General features: G+C 44.6%; 1 protein-coding gene across 2 annotated transcripts in view; it reads left to right on the forward strand.

Moving 5' to 3' along the window:
- Window positions 1–19,352, forward strand: part of DLG5 (discs large MAGUK scaffold protein 5) — a 120,556-nt gene that overhangs the window by 60,113 nt on the left and 41,091 nt on the right. For both annotated transcript variants that reach the window (XM_043476425.1, XM_043476426.1), the window contains 2 exons: window positions 1,171–1,314; window positions 1,880–2,063. In XM_043476425.1, the coding sequence (XP_043332360.1) occupies window positions 1,171–1,314; window positions 1,880–2,063 (328 nt within the window). The remainder of the gene's footprint in view (window positions 1–1,170; window positions 1,315–1,879; window positions 2,064–19,352) is intronic.

Here is a 19,352-nt window from a genome sequence, read left to right on the forward strand (position 1 = left end):
CGCTGTTGCCTCCTGGATACTCTAGCCTGCTTCATTGTTGGGTAGATCTTTATGTGGTTGTTTCCTTTATGTTAGTTGTTTCCTGCCACACACATGCTTTAAAAAGGGTTGGTCCCACCTGACTTTTTGTTATTTTGAAGAAAATCTTTGACTGCTTCTTTTGTTGGAATTAAGAGGTAGATAGCAGAGAAGGGTTGGGGAGATTCTGGCAAGGTTCTGAGGGAGGTGGAAGCAGGCTCGGTTTAATCTGTTTCCTTTGAAAGCATCAGGGGTATGTGGCTCACCCCGAGGAAGGTTTTTCTGGGCGGCTTTTTTGAAGACGTGTCTCTTGGTCAGACAGCTTGAGGGCTGGGCGTGAGTGTGTGCTATCCTTAGCCACTTTGATGTCACAAGGCAGAGGGGTGTCTGCGCAGAGACTAGCCCTTCTATACGAGGTTGCTGATGCCCGCTAGAGCAGGGGGCACCAGACTGGAGCTCACAGCAGGACCACCCACAAGGCCTTGTTAAAGCACAAATTGCTGGCCAGTCCTTCCTCCCTCCTGAGTGTCTGATTTCGGAGGTCTGGGCCTGGCCTGAGAATTTGCATTTCTGACAAATTCCTAGGTGATTACAATGCTGCAGGTCTGGGAACCCCACTTTGAGAACTCCTGCTCCTGGCTATTTTTCTCAATCTTGGCTGCACATTGAAATCCCTCTAGGAGTTTAAAAAAAAAAAAAAAAATCCCCGTGTCTGAGTCCTGCCCTCAGGGATGCTGATGTCATTGGTCTGGGCCTTGGTCTTTTATTATGCGCCCAAGATTGAGAATCCCTGCTCTTAGGAGAGGAGGACCTTCGTTACAGGGACTTGGTGACCCAGTGTGTGTGCAGGGTGGTCGCGTGGCCTGCTGGAGGCTCCCAGAGGTCAATAGCACCTCCCAGCTCTCCAGGCCCACCCAGGGAGATAAGCGATCAGGGCCCTCCATCCTGGGGGTTCTGATTCTGGCTGTCTGGGTGTGGCCAGGACTCCTGGGCTCAACAGGGCACCAGGTGGTGGTGTGGAGATGTGGAGGTGACCAGTGTTTGGGAACCGCTAGGCTGGAGTGACCTAGGACATGGCTCTTCAGGGAGAGATGTCCTTGTCAAGGTGATCCCGGGGCGCGTATTCACTGGACTGTTTGCTGTCTGGGCTAGGCCCTACCACAGGCTGAATCCGGACTACGAGAGGCTGAAGATCCAGTGCGTGCGGGCCATGTCAGACCTGCAGAGCCTGCAGAGCCAGCACACCAACGCCCTGAAGAGGTGTGAGGAGGTGGCCAAGGAGACCGACTTCTACCAGTGAGTTCCTGGGGCTCCCCAGCTTCTGCCTCTTGCCAGTCTTTATTTCTGGACCCGGAGCTTGGGCTTCTGGTTCTGTCTTTGCTGTCTAGCAAGCAGTGGGCCTTCACCTAGTAGGTTTGTGGTTTTGGGCTTCAGTTTTCATACTGCATCCATGGTCAACTTCCAAAGCATGGCTGGTAGGAAAGTGGTTGAATGCATGAGCCAGGCAGATTGCTGGACCTCTGGTCCACAGAGGCCAATGGGGCATTTTCCCCTTTGTTCTCCTGGGGCCCCTCCGAGGGCATCTGCCTGCCCACCTGCTGACATTGGCTCAGCCCTCAGTATTGAAGGTGCTGGGTCCCTACTAGGGTAGGGGCTTATCTGCTTTCCTTGGCCTTCACACATGTGCCATTTTAGTGTCAGGTTGCTAAAAGTTGGTTTGGGTCTTACTGGCATGTGGCTGACACCCGGGTTTGAGTGGCCTGTCTGGTGTATTGGGGGTGTTGGGACCTGGTGGAGGAGGAGGTGGTACCTTGGTGGGAGTTGGAGGCTGGCTGCGCTCACTGTGTTGGGGGCATTTCAGCACACTCCACAGCCGGCTCCTGAGCGACCAGACCCAGCTGAAGGATGACGTGGATATGCTGAGGCGGGAGAATGGACAACTGCTACGGGAACGTAACCTGCTCCAGCAGTCGTGGGAGGACATGAAGCGGCTCCATGAGGAAGACCAGAAGGAAATCGGCGACCTCCGGGCCCAGCAGCAGCAGGTACAGCCAGGCTGGGCCGTGGGAGCAGACTCAGGTCAGGCATCCACCCACTCACATCTGTTTACCAGCCCCGCTGCACCTACTCCTCTACCCACCTACTATCCTACCCACCCACCCATGCACCCGCCTACCATCTATCCATCCATCTACCTACCCACCCACCTATCACCCGCCATCTATCTGTGCATCTGTCCACTTACCCACCTGCTTATCCACCACCCATCTATCCACCTACCCACGCGTCCGTGTGATTACTTAGCAAGTATTTCTGGTGTCTGCCTTTTGTGAGGAATTGGGGCTATCTGTGAGCAAACATTCAACCCTTGTGGTCCTGGACTCTGCAGTCCCATGGAGGGTACAAATGTTAATCAAATAATCATACACAGTCTGTATCATTATGAGTGTTGCCAGGGCTAACGAGGAGGGGGTGCTCTGTGGTATGAGTGCTGGGTAACAGGAATTTGACTTAGTCTGGGAGCTTGAGGGTCTATAGCTTCTTTGTATGGATTTTGTGTGAAATTATAGATGGAGAGAAGCTTGGAAACGTTACATCTCTTTGTAAGTACAAGATGGCACAGTTTCCATCGTGGTTTTGGGGTGGGAGTGTGTCCTGTTTCTCTTGCTGCTCTCTGCATTAGAAGTCAGTTTCTTCTCTTTGCTCGGCTCTTGTTTCACATTGACAGAGGCGTGAAGAGCAGGCTGGTCAGAACACTGCTTGCTGTGGGTGGTGTTGGCCAGTGCCCCTTCTCTTGTAGTTTATGGTCTGGAACTGCCTGGGCTGCAGGGCCATGGCAGGGACTGATGACGCTCTGTGTCCTTAGATGGTTGGACCTTTTGGGTTGGAAGACAGTCCCAGGAGGAGGCAGAGTGTCCTCCTAGCCCTGCAGCAGAGGTCTGATTTAAGCAGAGCCCCTTCTCAATCAGAAGCATTTATGGTCCCCCAGTTAAAGGAGGACTGTTAGGGTTTGATTGACACAAAGCTGATATATAACTATCTGAACTCACCTGGTAACTTAATAGGATGTTTTTTCCATTTGCAGTTAAATTTTTTAAATTGTGAAACTGTTACAGACTTACAGAATAGCTGCAAGTACAGTATAAAGAATTTTTCTCTTTTTACTTAAGTTGCCAGCCTGATGTCCCATCACCCCTGAGCGTGTAAATGTGTATTTGTTGCCAACAAGGATATTCTCCTGTATAACAGTAACCCATCAGGAATTAATGTTGCTACGTACCACTGTCCAGCTGTCAGACCCTAGTTAAGTTCTGCCAGTTGCTGTCTTAATAGTGTCTTTAATAGAAAAAGGAGCTCGTTTGGAATAAAGTGCTGTGTTTACTTGTTGTTTCTCTTTGGTCTCCTTCAACCTGGAACAGTTCCGCAGGCTGTGACCTGTGTGACCTTGATGCTTTGGGAGATTACAGGTTAGTTATTTTCTAGGTAGTCTCTCAGTCTGGATTTGTCTGATGCTCATGGTTAGGGCTTCCCAGGTGGCTCAGACAGTAAAGCGTCTGCCCGCAATGCGAGAGACCCGGGTTCTATCCCTGGGTCGGGAAGATCCCCTGGAGAAGGAAATGGCAACCCACTCCAGTACTCTTGCCTGGTAAAGTCCATGGACGGAGGAGCCTGGTAGGCTACAGCCCATGGGTTTGCAAAGAGTTTGACATGACTGAGTGACTTCACTTTCTTTCTTTCTTTCTTTCATGGTCGGATGAGTTTTTCATCTTAGGCAGGACTTTCACAGGCTGAAGCTGCCTTTTCTTGTTGCATCCTGTTGATTGGGACTTGGCTTGATATGACTTAACTACTAAGGATGTTCACTTTGATCATTTGACTAAGGTGGTGTCTCTAGGCTTCACCACTGTAGTGATACTTGTTTTCCCTTTACACACCTCTTTCCACACACACACAGACACACATACACACACACACTCTCTCTCTCTCTCTCTCATGGTTCTACTCAGTGGGTTGTATATACCCCTATGGCCAGTGGAAACCACTTCAAGCTTGCTTCTCTATTTGTTTACCCATTCATTCAACTAAGACTGTGTCCAGTCTTAGTTGCAGTGCTCGGTTTTTCCCTTACTGTGGTTCACAGGCTTGGTTGCTTGTGACATGTGGGATCTTAGTTCCCTCACCCAGGGGCAAGTCCCCTGCATTGGAAGGCAGATTCTTAACCACTGGACCACCACGGAAGTCCCTTTTCTGTCTTTTCGACATATCCCCTTGTTCTTTGAGCACATTCTTGTTCTCTGGCACAAGATGTTTTAGGCTTGTTTTATAATTATCTTGCCGTAGTCCTGGAAATCAGATGTTTTTCCTAGGAGTTCACGTTCTTTTTAGCGGAGAATAGAAGCAAGTCTGAATGCTGGGTATACTTGGTGTATTCAGAGCTCCTGGGGTGTAATGGTTTCTAGGACCTTTCAGGGAACAGAGTGGGAATATCTGAGTACACCCCCACCACACAAACAAGCACTCATATCTATTGCCATGTGTCTCTCTTTCTCTCTTCCTAATATACCTGTACCTTCAATATGTAATATGTATGTTGGAAACCCTGAGTTCACACTCACATTTCTAGTTCCGGTGCAGAACCACAATGTGACAGGTTCATTCTTGTCTTCTTCCTTTCCGTTTTTGTATCTCCCTTTTCCAGCAGTGAGAAATCTTGTTTTGATTCTTCTTAGTCTATTTACTTAGTGGCTGTATGTGTACCTGCTTGCTTTTCCCTCTGCTGCCTCCTTCCCCACACCATTCCCCTTTTCACCCTTTGCTGGGTCTCCATGCACCTCTGCAGGGCCTCTCCTTGTCCGTACAGACTCTGTTGGCCCCTCCAGGGTGCCCTTCGCCCGCTGGAGCCTCCTGGCCTGCTCTGCCTTACTGAATGACGGTTAGATTAAATAGTTTAAAAAGTGGAAGGGCCAGTGCTTTCTTCATGTTTTTATACTTTTCTTAATTGTAAAATTAATATGCATTTTGTAAATAATTAAAGAATCGATGCAGACATTTAAAAAAGAAAATAATTCTTCCTGTAGCCTCACTCCACTGAAATAACTAACCATGAGTATATCACCATGAAAAGTTTGAGATTTTTATCAGTACACATGGAATGCTTTATATCTTATTAACGTATTCGACAAAATGGAATTGCACAGTGCTTTTATTGCTAGCATGCTTTTTTTTTTTTTTACTGAATATGTCATGTGCATCTTTCTTTTTCAGTACAAATTCTACTTCCTTGTTTTTAACTGCTGCAGAGTATTGAGTTACATAAAAGCAGCATAATTGATTTAACTAGTCTCCTATTGACTGACCTTTGGACTATTTTCAGTGTTTTCCTGTTACAAGCTATGTTCTATTGAAAAATTTGTTTCTATGGTTTATTTTCTTTCTCTGATATTTGTTGATGCCTTATGTGGAATTAACCCAGTGCAGGCTCAGGGCAGGCCCCTAAGCTGGAGATACTTGGAGATACCTAGAGTCTTTTCTGTGAGCCCTCTGATGTGTTGTTGTTCAGTTGCTAAGTTGTGTCTGACTCTGTGACCCCATGGCCTGCAGCACGCCAGGCTTCCTTGTCTTTCACCAACTCCCTGAGTTTGCTCAGATTCATGTCCATTGAGTCAGTGATGCTGTCTAACCATCCCATCCTCTGCTGCCCTCTTCTCCTTTCGCCTTCAGTCTTCCCTAGCATCGGGGTCTTTTCCAGTGGGTCTTCCCATCAGGTGGCCAAAGTATTGGAGTTTCAGCTTCAGCCTCATTCCTTCCAGTGAATATTCAGAGTTGATTTCCTTTAGGATGGACTGGTTCGATCTCCTTGCAGTCCAAGGGACTCTCAAGAGTCTTCTCCAACACCACAGTTCAAAAGCATCAGTTCTTTGGTGCTCAGCCTTCTTCATGGTCCTCCTCTCACATCGTACATGACTACTGGAAAAACCATAGCTTTGACTATATGTCTGTGTGTCTAGCAGAGACTGTATGTCTCTGCTTTCTAATACGCTGTCCAGGTTTGTCATACGTTTTCCTCCAAGTGGAAGGAGCAGGCGTGTTTCAATTTCTTGGCTGCATCGCCGACAGAGAGCCTCTGATCAGAAGGGTTGGTTACGTGGCGGCATGTCTGGCGGTGGGAGTGGGTGGGCCTGGCCCAGCCATGGTAACAGGAAGGTTCCTGGAAGCGGGGAGCTAAGAAGAGACCAGGGTAGCAGGAGTCCCGCTGGTGCTCTTCCATCCCACTCCTCGTCTTTCTTTTCCTGTAGCTCTGACCCTTGGGGTGAGGTAGCTGATTACAGTGGTCAGTGAGTGTCCCCAGTTCTCTTCAACTACACCAGTGCCCCTTAGCAAGTGGCCTGGGGGCCGCCTCGGGATCCCACAAGAAGAGGAAACCCATCCCCACTGGTGGAGGCCAAGGGTGTATCTGAGCCACCGGGCCGCCTGCTCTTCCAGGCCAGGGCCTTAGCCTCTTCACCAGGTCTGAGGTGGCCGTCTGGGCTGTGAAAAGCTCAGGTCTCGGGTAGGCCAGCAGCCGAGGAAGCAGGGACACGGGGGCGGCCATAGGTCTCCTCCCTGGGGCAAAGGCCGACCTCGCCGGACAAGGCTGGTTTTGTTGCCCGGATCCTCCCACGCCTTGTTAACTTGAAGAGGCCCTTGCGGGGTAAATGGTGCTGTTTGACTTGCATGTTTGCTCGAGGGATTTGTGGGCTCCCCAGCCCTCTGTGTGATTTATCTCAGAGGAAATGAGGCAGCCGGTGGGGAGGGTGCTGTGGGCTTGGGTCCTAGGACCTCTTCCTCACTAAAAGTGGCAGACAGGTGGCTTTTTGTGTGTGGCTGCGTGTGTTTGCATGCATGTGTGTGTTGGGAGGGGGGCGGGCATGATGTAGCAGTTCTGTCTCCAAGGGACTGCAGTCAGAATGCGCTGTCTGGATACCCAAGTAATCTGGGGCAGAGATGGCCAAGCCTTGGTGGGGGAGCAACGTAGGGGATAATTTTGCATCTTCTATCTTGACTATAGTAGTACCTACGTGATCTCTGGTTAAAAAAGAAAAAAAAGCCTTCAGTGACAGTGAAGTCACTCAGCCCCAGCGTCACTCCATGGAGGTGACTGACCTCTCTGAACCCCATGGGATATTTCCATGTGGACATTTTCTGTGTCAAACTTAACACACAAAGTTTTGTTTTTATTTTCTGCCACCTGCCTTTTTTTTTTTTTAAACTTGCAATATATCATAGGTCTCCATTTGTTTTCTGTAAATTTGAAACATCCAACAAGATATTTTATAGGTTAGTTGTCAGTCATTTATTAACAGCATTCTGTTTGTTGAGCATCTTGGTAGTCTGCACTTTTTCCTGTTAGAAATAATTTTTTAGTGGGCACCCTTACATATATCCTTGCGTTCCTTTGTGTGTGTTTTTCTAAAGTTTGATTCTTAGAGGTATGTATAACTAGAAGGTTCAAAGTAATGCTTTTTTATTTTTTTTAATTGGTTCTACCAATTTATTTGAGAAACTTGAGGCTCCAGGAAACTTCCCTCTCTTCCTTTTGGCCCTGTTACCTTTCTTTAAATATGCTTTTTTCCCTGGTGATTCGTGGAAGTTGACTTCTTTTCCGCCGATAACCCAGGAATTGGGTTTCTTAGTCTCCAAAGGGCCTGGCTCTCAGAGAAGCCCAGCGTGTTTCTGACCAGTGTGGAGCAAGGGTACAGCTGTTCTTGGCCTCCTTGTGGGGAACAGATCAGGCTGTGGCTGTCTTGCTGTGTGAATGGGACCAGACCCTGGCCTTGTGCCTCCCCTGGGCCACTTCCATGCCCTCCTCACAGACTGGATGGGAGTCATCTCTAAAGACTGCTGCCTGCCTGAGCTGAGAAGTGTATCAGCTTTTTCACTTTAGAACTCTGGGCCAAATGTAAATATTCTCTCTCAGACTGCTGTTAGCCTTAGCTGGGAAGCTAAACGTTTGATGGTTAGTATGTTTGTGTCTAACTGTCTACTAAGAACATAATCTTCTAACCATAAAAAGGAAAAATTCAAAAAAAAAAAAAAAAGGAAAAATTCTAGACTGATAAGATAGTCTTTTAAATCCTCTGGTGTTAACTATGGCTGTGGTTTTTCCCAAATTTCTCCAGAGGCTTTTGAGTACATTACCATAGGCAGGATTCTCAGCCCTGTTTGTGGAGAAAAGCTGAGAAGTGTTAGGGGCCCCATGAGCCTCTGAGTATCTGGGTGCTGTCCTGTGGGAAAGGGACTGTTCTTGTGCCTTAAGGGCTCAGACGAGACGTTAGGAGTTGAGGAAGGTAGATTTCAGCTCATAATAAGCAGAACCCTCTTGCGCAGAGCTTTCACCTGTGGAATGGGACAGTGCTAGGTATCAGCCTGATCTCCCCAGGGTTCCTTCTGATCCCTGAGCCTGTTGCGTTAGCAGGCTGGATTGGGCATCAGAAAAGATCCCTGGGTCTGTTCTGTGGTTTTCTCTGATTGATCCTGTCTCAATAGGAAATTGTGACCCATCCTGGCAGTGGATTCACTGGTGCTAAGTTGTGCCTGGGGCATCATGCAGACCCCATCCAAGCTCCTTACGGTGGGCATTTGGGGACTATTTCCCAGAGAAGAGAGGCCGCTTCAGTGTGTAGTCCGGTGGGCTCTGCTGGGCTCATGCTCACAACAGAGTTTTTCTTTGTGTCATTTCAAAGCCACCTTTAAAATTAGGTTTTAATATTGGGATAACATAATTTTTATTTTATTAATTTTTTAACGGAGGTATAATTGACATGTAACATTGTATTAGTTTCAGGTCTACAACATAATGATTTGATATTTGTATACATTGTGACAGGCTCACCTCTGCAAGTCTAGTTCACATTCATCAACTTACACAGTTAAAATTTTTTCTTGTGATGAGAGCTTAATGAGCTTTGTTTCTTAATGAAGCTTGGAAGGCTGGACAGCTATGGGAGTGCATTTGGCTGGTCTACGCAGGGCCGCCACCTCGTGGAAAACTCTGGGAATGGCAGCAGTGCCTTTGTTCTTTGGTTCTCACCTGGCTTGGGGATGTTTAGAGAATAAAACGTTTGGAGTGATTTTTAATTGGACTGTTTGAGGTGCTGCCCAGAAGACAGGGAAATCTGGTCTAGAAGCTGGATCATTTCCAGATGTGAGCCTGAAGTCAGGAGAGCTCCCCACTGGCTCTGTGTGTTCTGGGCATGTGTGGGCACCCCCTTCTGGGATGCCCTTCTCGCCCCTCAGTCATGGGCTCTGTGTCAGCTGATACCCTTGGGGTGCTCCAGCCCTCGTCTGCGCCTGGACAAATTCGGGGATCCTTGGTTCATTCTGCACTTGGGGGGCCATTTCTCCTTTGTCTTGTGATTTATGGAAAAGAATAATGTTATTATCTTCATCTTGCAACATACACAAAAATATATTCTAATACTTTAAATAAATAGTTTAGAGATTTAAATGTGAAATATAAAATTCCTCTTAGAAAAACTAATGAGAGAGTATGTTCATGATCTCAAGGTAGGAAGGAAAGAATTTCTTATTTTTTTTCATATTTTTATTTTATTATTATTTTTTTCATTTTTTTTTATTAGTTGGAGGCTAATTACTTTACAATATTGTAGCGGTTTTTACCATACGTTGACATGAATCAGCCATGGATTTACATGTGTTCCCCATCCCCAACCCCCCTCCCACCTCCCTCCCCATCCCATCCCTCTGGGTCATCCCAGTGCACTAGCCCTGAGCACTTGTCTCGTGCATCCAACCTGGGCTGGTGATCTGTTTCACCCTTGATAGTATACTTGTTTCAATGCTATTCTCTCAGATCATCCCACCCTCGCCTTCTCCCATAGAGTCCCAAAGTCTGTTCTGTACATCTGTGTCTCTTTTTCTGTTTTGCATATAGGGTTATGGTTATCATCTTTCTAAATTCCATATATATGCGTTAGTATACTGTATTGGTCTTTATCTTTCTGACTTACTTCACTCTGTATAATGGGCTCCAGTTTCATCCATCTCATTAGAACTGATTCAAATGAATTCTTTTTAATGGCTGAGTAATATTCCACGGTGTATATGTACCACAGCTTCCTTATCCATTCGTCTGTTGATGGGCATCTAGGTTGCTTCCATGTCCTGGCTATTATAAACAGTGCTGCGATGAACATTGGGGTGCACATGTCTCTTTCAGATCTGGTTTCCTCAGTGTGTATGCCCAGGAGTGGGATTGCTGGGTAATATGGCAGTTCTATTTCCAGTTTTTTAAGAAATCTCCACACTGTTCTCCATAGCGGCTGTACTAGTTTGCATTCCCACCAACAGTGTAAGAGGGTTCCCTTTTCTCCACACCCTCTCCAGCATTTATTGCTTGTAGACTTTTAGATAGCAGCTATCCTGACTGAGAATTTCTTATTTTAAATTTTAAACTTATTATTTTGTATTGGGGTATAGCCAATTAATAATGTTGTGATAGTTTCAGGGCTTCCGGGGTTATTATTTTGTATTGGGGTATAGCCAACTAATAATGTTGTGATAGTTTCAGGGCTTCCGGGGTTGTGGTGAACAGCAAAGGGACTCAGCCATACATATACATGTATCCATTCTTCCCCAAACTCACCTCCAATCCAGGCTGCCACATAACATTGAGCAGAGTTCTCTGTGCTATGCAGTAGGTCCTTGTTGGTTATGTATTTTAAATATAACGGCGTGTACCTGTCTATCTCAAGTTCCCTACCTATCCCTTCCCCCTGGCAACCATAAGTTCATTCTCTAAGTCTGTGAGTCTCTTTTTCTTTTGTAAATAAGTTCATTTGTATCATTTCTTTTTATATTCCACATATAAGAGATACCATATGATATTTCTCCTTCTCCGTCTGACTTACTTCACTAAGTGTGACAATCTTTAGGTCCATCCATGTTGCTGCAAATGGCATTATTTCATTATTTATAATATCTGAATAATATTCCATTGTGTATATGTACTACATATTCTTTATCCATGGAAGGAAAGAATTTCTTAAAGAAAACAACCAAAGCACAAACCATAAAGGAAATGATTGATCAGTTTTATCACATTAAAATGTGAAATTTTAGAAACAAGGGACACTAAGAAAATTTAAAAGCTATATATTGGGAAAAGATACTTGTAATGAATATAACTGGAAAGGGATTAGTACCTGGAATTTAAAAGTCCTGCAGAAAGGAGAGAGGGGGATGGGAGGGGCAGGAAGGGAAGGAAAATAAAGGATATGAACAAGCAATTCATGGAAGAGAAAATGTATATAGTCAATAAACGTTAGGTAAACGTAAGGAGAACGTTGCCCTTTCTAGTAATCAGGAAAGCGAGTTTTTTTTGTTTTTGTTTTTTTCTAAAGACATTTTTTGGTCCATGAGATAGGCATTACTTCAGAAATCTGACCGTTTTCATGGGTTCCAAAAGGTGGAAACATCCCAAGTGTCCTTTGACTAATGAGTGGATAAACAAAAGGCGGTACACATATACAATGGAATGTTACTCATCTTTTAAAAGGAAGGGAATCCTGTCATGTAATGCAGCCTGGATGAACCTTGAGAACGTTATGCTAAATGAAATCAGTCAGTTACAAAGAGATAGTAATGTGTGATCCCATGTATAAATACTGTGTGTACGTCTCGAGCAGTTGGATTCGTAGAAACAGGGTAGAAGAGTGGCTGCCGGGGACTGGGAGAAGGGGAGGAAAGCTGGTTGTTGTTTAATGGGGACAGAATTTTGCAAGATGAGAAAGTTCTAGAGATTGGTTGCACAACAGTGTGAATATACATAACACTACTGAAATATATACTAAGAGGGTTAAAGATGGCTGAGACAGTTTCATGTGATGTGTATTTTATCTCATTTAAAAATTAAGAGGAAAACCTGATGTTTGAAATCTTGGTGAGGCTGTGTTGACGACAGTAACTCTCAGAACTCCTGCCCAGGCTGGTGGGATGTGAACTGGAAGAGCAATTTTATATCGTCCAGTTAGCGGGGAAGAGTCCATATTATGACCTTTAGCTCTACTTCTAGATGTCCACCATAGGGGAGCATCTCACAGATGTGGGAGAGGAGACATGGACAGAGTTCACAGTAGTATCATTTATAACAGCAAAAAAAAAGAAGAGAAAGATGATGTAAACATCTGTCACAGTGACAGGCGTGATGCAGAGCAGTCTTGGGGTTGCTGAGGGAGAAAAAGGGGTGGGAAATGGATGACTGGGAGTTTGGGATTAGCTGATGCAAACTCTTATATGTAGAATGCATAAACAGTGAGGTCATACTGTGTGGCACAGGGAAATACATTCAACATCCTGTGATAAAACAGTGGAAAAGAATATAAAAAAGAATGTATGTATTTATGTATAACTGAATCACACTGTTGTATAGCAGAAAATAGCACATCGTAAATCACCTATGTGTATGTACTCAGTCGCTCAGTTGTGTCCGACTCTTCGCGACCCCGTGGACTATAGCCCGCCAGGCTCCTCTGTCCATGGGGATTCTTCAGGCAACAATACTGGAGTGAGTTGCCATGCCCTCCTCCAGGGGGTCTTTCCAACCCAGGGATGGAACCCGGGTCTCCTGCATTGCAGGAGGACTCTTCACTGTCTGAGCCACCGTACTTCAACCTAAAAAATCTGTCCACAACATACATACTGTATTTTAAATAGATAACCAACAAAGATCTACTGTATAGCACAGGGAGCTATACTTAATATCTTATAATAACCTATAACGGGAAAGAATCTAAAAAAAGACTACACACATATATATGTATATAAATATATAACTGAATCACTTTGCTGTATACCTGAAACTAATACAACATTGCAAGTCAGTTATATTTAATAAAATGTTTAAAAATCTAAAAATGTGTGATGTACTCCACAGTGAAATACTGCCTGCACCACTGCCTAAGCCTCAAAAGCAGAACTGCATAAAAGGAAGCACATGACCCCAGTGTTCATCGCAGCACTGTTTATAATAGCCAGGACATGGAAGCAACCTAGATGCCCGTCAGCAGATGAATGGATAAGGAAGCTGTGGTACATATACACCATGGAATATTACTCAGCCATTAAAAAGAATTCATTTGAACCAGTCCTAATGAGATGGATGAAACTGGAGCCCCTTATACAGAGTGAAGTAAGCTAGAAAGATAAAGAACATTACAGCATACTAACACATATATATGGAATTTAGAAAGATGGTAACGATAACCCTATATGCAAAACAGAAAAAGAGACACAGAAATACAGAACAGACTTTTGAACTCTGTGGGAGAATGTGAGGGTGGGATATTTCAAAAGAACAGCATGTATACTATTTATGGTGAAACAGATCACCAGCCCAGGTGGGATGCATGAGACAAGTGCTCCGGCCTGGTGCACTGGGAAGACCCAGAGGAATCGGGTGGAGAGGGAGGTGGGAGGGGGGATCGGGATTGGGAATACATGTAAATCCATGGCTGATTCATATCAATGTATGACAAAACCCACTGGAAAAAAATAATAATAATAATAAAAAAAAAAAAAAAAAGGAAGCACATGTAACACCATTAGGAATTTTCATGAGTACGTAACTAGTGTAAGTAAAATATTACGCATTCTGATGGTTGATAGCAAATGTAAGGGAGCAATTCTGGAGGGGGAAGTGAGGGGTACTGAATACGAGAAGGCTATATTGAGGGCTTTAGCTAAGCATCTGTAATAATTTTTATCCCCGGAAAGCAGTTTGAGATATGTGACAAAGTAGAGTTGGGCCTCTATGTACTTGGGTTTCACATCTGAAGATCCAACCAACCAGGAATTGGGGGAAAAATACCTGAAAGCTTGGAAAAGCAAACCTTGTATTTGCCTTGCTGGCAACTATTTCCAAAGCATTTATATTGTGTTAGGTATTATGTATAATAGAGATGATTTGAAGTATAGGCAGCCTGTGCATGGACAGAGGAGCCTGGCAGGCTGCAGTCCATGGGGTCGCAAAGAGTCAGACACGACCGAACGACTAAGCACACACACAGTGTACACTGTATAACATAAAAGATTTGCGCATTCATGGATTTTGGTATCTGAAAGGAGTCCTGAAATCAATCCCTCATTGATTGCCTTAAGATGAGAGCATGGTGGTGGGTTCTTAACATTTTACTGCATTATTTGCTGGGCTTTACTGTATGTTTGGAAGATACTGCAGTATTTTTTAAGAAGACTTTAAAAGATGAAGTGAGGCTCTGTCAGTGGTTTTCTGACCATTTCTCAGCATGCAGTCCTGATCTGCAACAGCAAAGCATTTTTATAAAACTGTTGATTTTAATCACCTGAGGAGCCTGTATACTGTTTTTTACAATGAGTTTTCTAGTTTGGTGTCATAAAATTTCCTTTGAAGGAAAAGAGTTTTGCCTTAAAAAAAAGAAGAAAGGAGAAAAGGAAAAAGACTAAAAGCCCTGAGTGAGCTGATTTCTGTGATTCCCTTTTTTCCCATAGTCCACAGCCCTAGGGGATAATGTCTCAGAGGGGTGAACTCACTTTCCCTTTCTCTGAAAAATTCTGACATTTGAATTAGCTCTTTCTTGTTAATCATATTTATTGAGGGTTTACCTCCCTCCAAAGGGAATATTCACTAGTTGCAGGTTTTGGTTTTCTTGACTGCAAAGATCTTCTGATAACCCAGAATCTATGTTGGATGAGCCAGGTGATTCCTAGACTGGAGTTGGAACAGTTAAACAGGCTTTTCTGGTTCAGTGCTGTCATTTGAGGAATAAGGAAATAAACCCACCCAAGGGCTCAGATCCCCTGAGGTGCTTAGCGGAGGTCAGCAGGCCCTGACCACCTCTTAGCTCATCTTGTAGTTTGTTCTCTAAGGCAGCACCTGAAGAACGTCAGTACCTCTAAGTCAGAATGGAACGCTCTTTTGCTTAAAACCCTCCTGTGGTTCCCATGTCACTCGGGATACAATCTTTGCGGTGTGCCTTGTAGCCGTGTCCACTTCTCTGGCCTTTTTTCTGTGTGTCCACTGCTGCTTATTCCCTGGACTCCAGCCCCTCTGCCCTGCCCTTCTGTTCGCGCGTGGAACGTGGCTGGTGATTCCTGCCTCAGGGCCTTTGAACTTGCTCGTTCCTTTTGGCTGCTGTTCTTTGTTTGCACCCAAGCTCAGAAGTCACCTTCTTAGAGACGCCTCCTCAGGCTTTAGCCTCTCTCCTGACCTACTCTGTGGCTCAAAAATCCCTCTCCAGCTCATTATTCTATTTTACTTTTTATTTCCTTGACAGCCCTTCTTATGCTCTCAGGTTATTTTATTTGGTCTGTTTTTCTAACTATCTACCTATCTCTGTCCCTGTGTGTGTGTGTCTGTATCAGGTTAAAAGGGCCTCAGACCACAGTCATTGTATCTGACCACCATCACCAGCATCTAGGACAGGACCAGAACATGTTAGGTACTTGTGTTGGAGTATGCAGCATCACCCCCAGGTTTGCTGATTTACTAAAAGGATTTGTACAACTTAGCATGTAATTGTACTCATGGATAAAATTTATTTCAGCAAAAGGACACAAAATCAGCCATGGAAACTGGTCAGTTCAGTTCAGTTGCTCAGTTGTGTCGGACTCTTTGCGACCCCATGAACCGCAGCACGCCAGGCCTCCCTGTCCATCACCAACTCCTGGAGTTTACCCAAACTCATGTCCATTGAGTCCGTGATGCCATCTAACCATCTCATCCTCTGTCATCCCCTTCTTCTCCCGCCTTCAATCTTTCCCAGCATCAGGGTCTTTTCCAATGAGTCAGCTCTTCGCATCACGTGGCCAAATTATTGGAGTTTCAACTTCAACATCAGTCCTTCCAATGAACACTCAGGACTGATCTCCTTTAGGATGGACTGGTTGGATCTCCTTGCAATCCAAGAGACTCTGAAGAGTCTCCGACACCACAATTCAAAAGCATCAATTCTTCAGTGCTCAGCCTTCTTTATGGTCCAACTCTCACATCCCATACATGACTACTGGGAAAACCATAGCCTTGACTAGATGGACCTTTGTTGGCAAAGTGATGTCTCTGCTTTTTAATATGCTGTCTAGTTTGGTCATAGCTTTTCTTCCAAGGAGCAACAAGCGTCTTTTAATTTCATGGCTGCAATCACCATCTGCAGTGATTTTGGGGCCCCAAAAAATAAAATCTGCCACTGTTTCCACTGTTTCCCCATCTATTTCCCATGAAGTGATGGGACCAGATGCCATGATCTTAGTTTTTTGAATGTTGAGCTTTAAGCCAACTTTTTCACTCTCCTCTTTCACTTTCATCAAGAATCTCTTTAGTTCTTCTTCACTTTCTACCATAAGGGTGGTGTCATCTGCATATCTGAGGTTATTGATGTTTCTCCTAACAATCTTGATTGTTCTTGCTTGTGATTCATCCAGCCCAGCGTTTCTCATGATGTACTCTGCATATAAGTTAAATAAGCACAGTGACAAATAAAGCCTTGACGTACTTCTTTTCCTGTTTGGAACCAGTCTGTTGCTCCATGTCCAGTTCGAACTGTTGCTTCCTCACCTGCATACAGATTTCTCAAGAGATAGGTCAGATATTCTGACCTGCCAGGCCAGTGTGTTATGGTATTCCCATCTCTTTAAGAATTTTCCACAGTTTGCTGTGATCCACACAGTCAAAGGCTTTGGCATAGTCAATAAAGCAGAAATAAATGTTTTTCTACAACTCTCTTGCTTTTTCGATAATCCAGCAGATGTTGGCAATTTGATCTCTGGTTCCTCTGCCTTTTCTAAATCCAGCTTGAACATCTGGAATTTCTCGGTTCACCTACTGTCGAAGCCTCACTTGGAAAATTTTGAGCATTACTTTGCTAGCGTGTAAGATGAATGCAATTGTGCAGTAGTTTGAACATTCTCTGGCATTGCCTTTCTTTGGGATTGGAATGAAAACTGACCTTTTCCAGTTGTGTGGCCACTGTTGAGTTTTCCAAATTTGCTGACATATTGAGTGCATCACTTTCACAGCATCATCTTTTAGGATTTGAAATAGCTCAACTGCAATTCCGTCATCTCCACTAGCTTTGTTTGTAGTGATGCTTCCTAAGGCCCACTTGACTTCGCATTCCAGGATGTCTGGCTCTAGGTGAGTGATCATACCATCACGATTATCTGGATTGTGAAGATCTTTTTTGTATAGTTCTTTTGTATATTCTTGCCACCTCTTCTTGATATCCTCTGCTTCTATTAGGTTCATACCATTTCTGTCCTTTATTCTGCCCATCTTTGCAGGAAATGTTCCCTTGGTATGTCTGATTTTCTTGAAGAGATCTCTAGTCTTTCCCATTTTATTCTTTTCCTCTATTTCTTTGCATTGATAACTGAGGAATGCTTTCCTATCTCTCCTTGCTCCTCTTCGGAACTCTGCATTCAAATGGGTATATCTTTCCTTTTTTCCTTTTCTTTTCACTTCTCTTTTCACAGCTATTTGTAAAGCCCCCTCAGACAGCCATTTTACTTTTTTGCATTTCTTTTTCTTGGGGATGGTCTTGATCCCTCTCTCCTGTACAGTGTCACGAACCTCTGTCCACTATCAGATCTAATCCCTTGAATCTGTTTGTCACTTCCACTGTATGTTCGTAAGGGATTTGATTTAGGTCATACTTGAATGGTCTAGTGGTTTTCCCTACTTTCTTCAATTTAAGTCTGAATTAGGCAATAAGGAGTTCATGATCTGAGCCACAATCAGCTCCTATTCTTGTTTTTGCTGACTGTATAGAGCTTCTCCATCTTTGGTTGCAACGAATATAATCAGTCTGATTTAGATATTCACCATCTGGTGATGTCCATGTGTAGAGTCTTCGCTTCTGTTGTTGGAAGAGGCTGTTTGCTATGACCAGTGCATTCTCGTGGCAAAACCCTTTTAGGCTTTGCCCTGCTTCATTCTGTACTCCAAGGCCAAATTTGCCTGTTACTCCAAGTTGTTTCTTGACTTCCTAATTTTGCATTCCGGTCCCTTATAATGAAAAGGACATCTTTTTGGGGTGTTAGTTCTAGAAGGTCTTATAGGTCTTCATAGAACTGGTCAACTTCAGCTTCTTCAGCATTACTGGTCGGGGCATAGACTTGGATTATTGTGATATTGAATGGTTTGCCTTGGAAACAAACAGATCATTCTGTCGTTTTTGAGACTGCATCCAAGTACTGCATTTCGGACTCTTTTGTTAACTATGATGGCTACTCCACTTCTTCTAAGGGATTCTTGCCCACAGTAGTAGATATAATGGTCATCTGAGTTAAATTCATCCATTCCAGTCCATTTTAGTTCATTGATTCCTAAAATGTAGACATTCACTCTTGCCATCTCCTGTTTGACCACTTCCAATTTGCCTTGATTCATGGACCTAACATGCCAGGTTCCTATGTACTATTGCTCTTTACAGCATCGGACTTTACCTCCATCACCAGTCACATCCACAACTGGTTGTTGTTTTTGCTTTGGCTCCGTCTCTTCATTCTTTCTGGAGTTATTTCTCCACTGATCTCCAGTAGCATATTGGACACCTACTGACCTGGGGAGTTCATCTTTCAGTGTCCTATCTTTTTGCCTTTTCATACTGTTCATGGGGTTCTCAGGCCAAGAATACTGAAGTGGTTTGTCATTCCCTTCTCCAGTAGACCGCATTTTGTCAGAACTCTCCACCATGACCCATCTGTCTTGAGTGGCCCTACATGGCATGGCTCATAGTTTCATTGAGTTAGACAAGGCTGTGGCCCATGTGATCAGGTTGGTTAGTTTTCTATGATTGTGGTTTTCGGTCTCTCTGCCCTCTGATGGAGAAGGATAAGAGGCTCATGGAAGCTTCCTGATGGGAGGGACTGACTGAGGGGGAAACTGAGTCTTGTTCTGATGGGCGGGGCCAGGCTTAGTAATTGTTTAATCCAATTTTCTGTTGATGGATGGGGCTGTGTTCCCTCCCTGCTATTTATCTGGGGCCAAAACTATGTTGGAGTTAATGAAGATAATGGCGACCTCCTTCAAAAGATCCCATCCACACACTGTTACACTCACTGCCCCCAACTCTGCAGCAGGCCACCACTGACCCACGCCTCAGCTGGAGACTCCAGGACACTCCCGGGCAAGTCTGGGTCAGTCCTTGTGGGGTCACTGCTCCTTTCTCCTGGAAAGGGGTGCATGGGGCAAAGTCCAGAGGAAATCGGTTGCTGAGTTCTGAGAGTCCTGCTCTGGAGTCACACAGGACAGGCTTAGTTCCCCCAGCACTGAATCATGACAACATGTGAGACTTGTAACC

This window comes from Cervus canadensis, chromosome 8, assembly GCF_019320065.1.
Source record: "Cervus canadensis isolate Bull #8, Minnesota chromosome 8, ASM1932006v1, whole genome shotgun sequence".
NCBI lineage: Eukaryota > Metazoa > Chordata > Mammalia > Artiodactyla > Cervidae > Cervus > Cervus canadensis.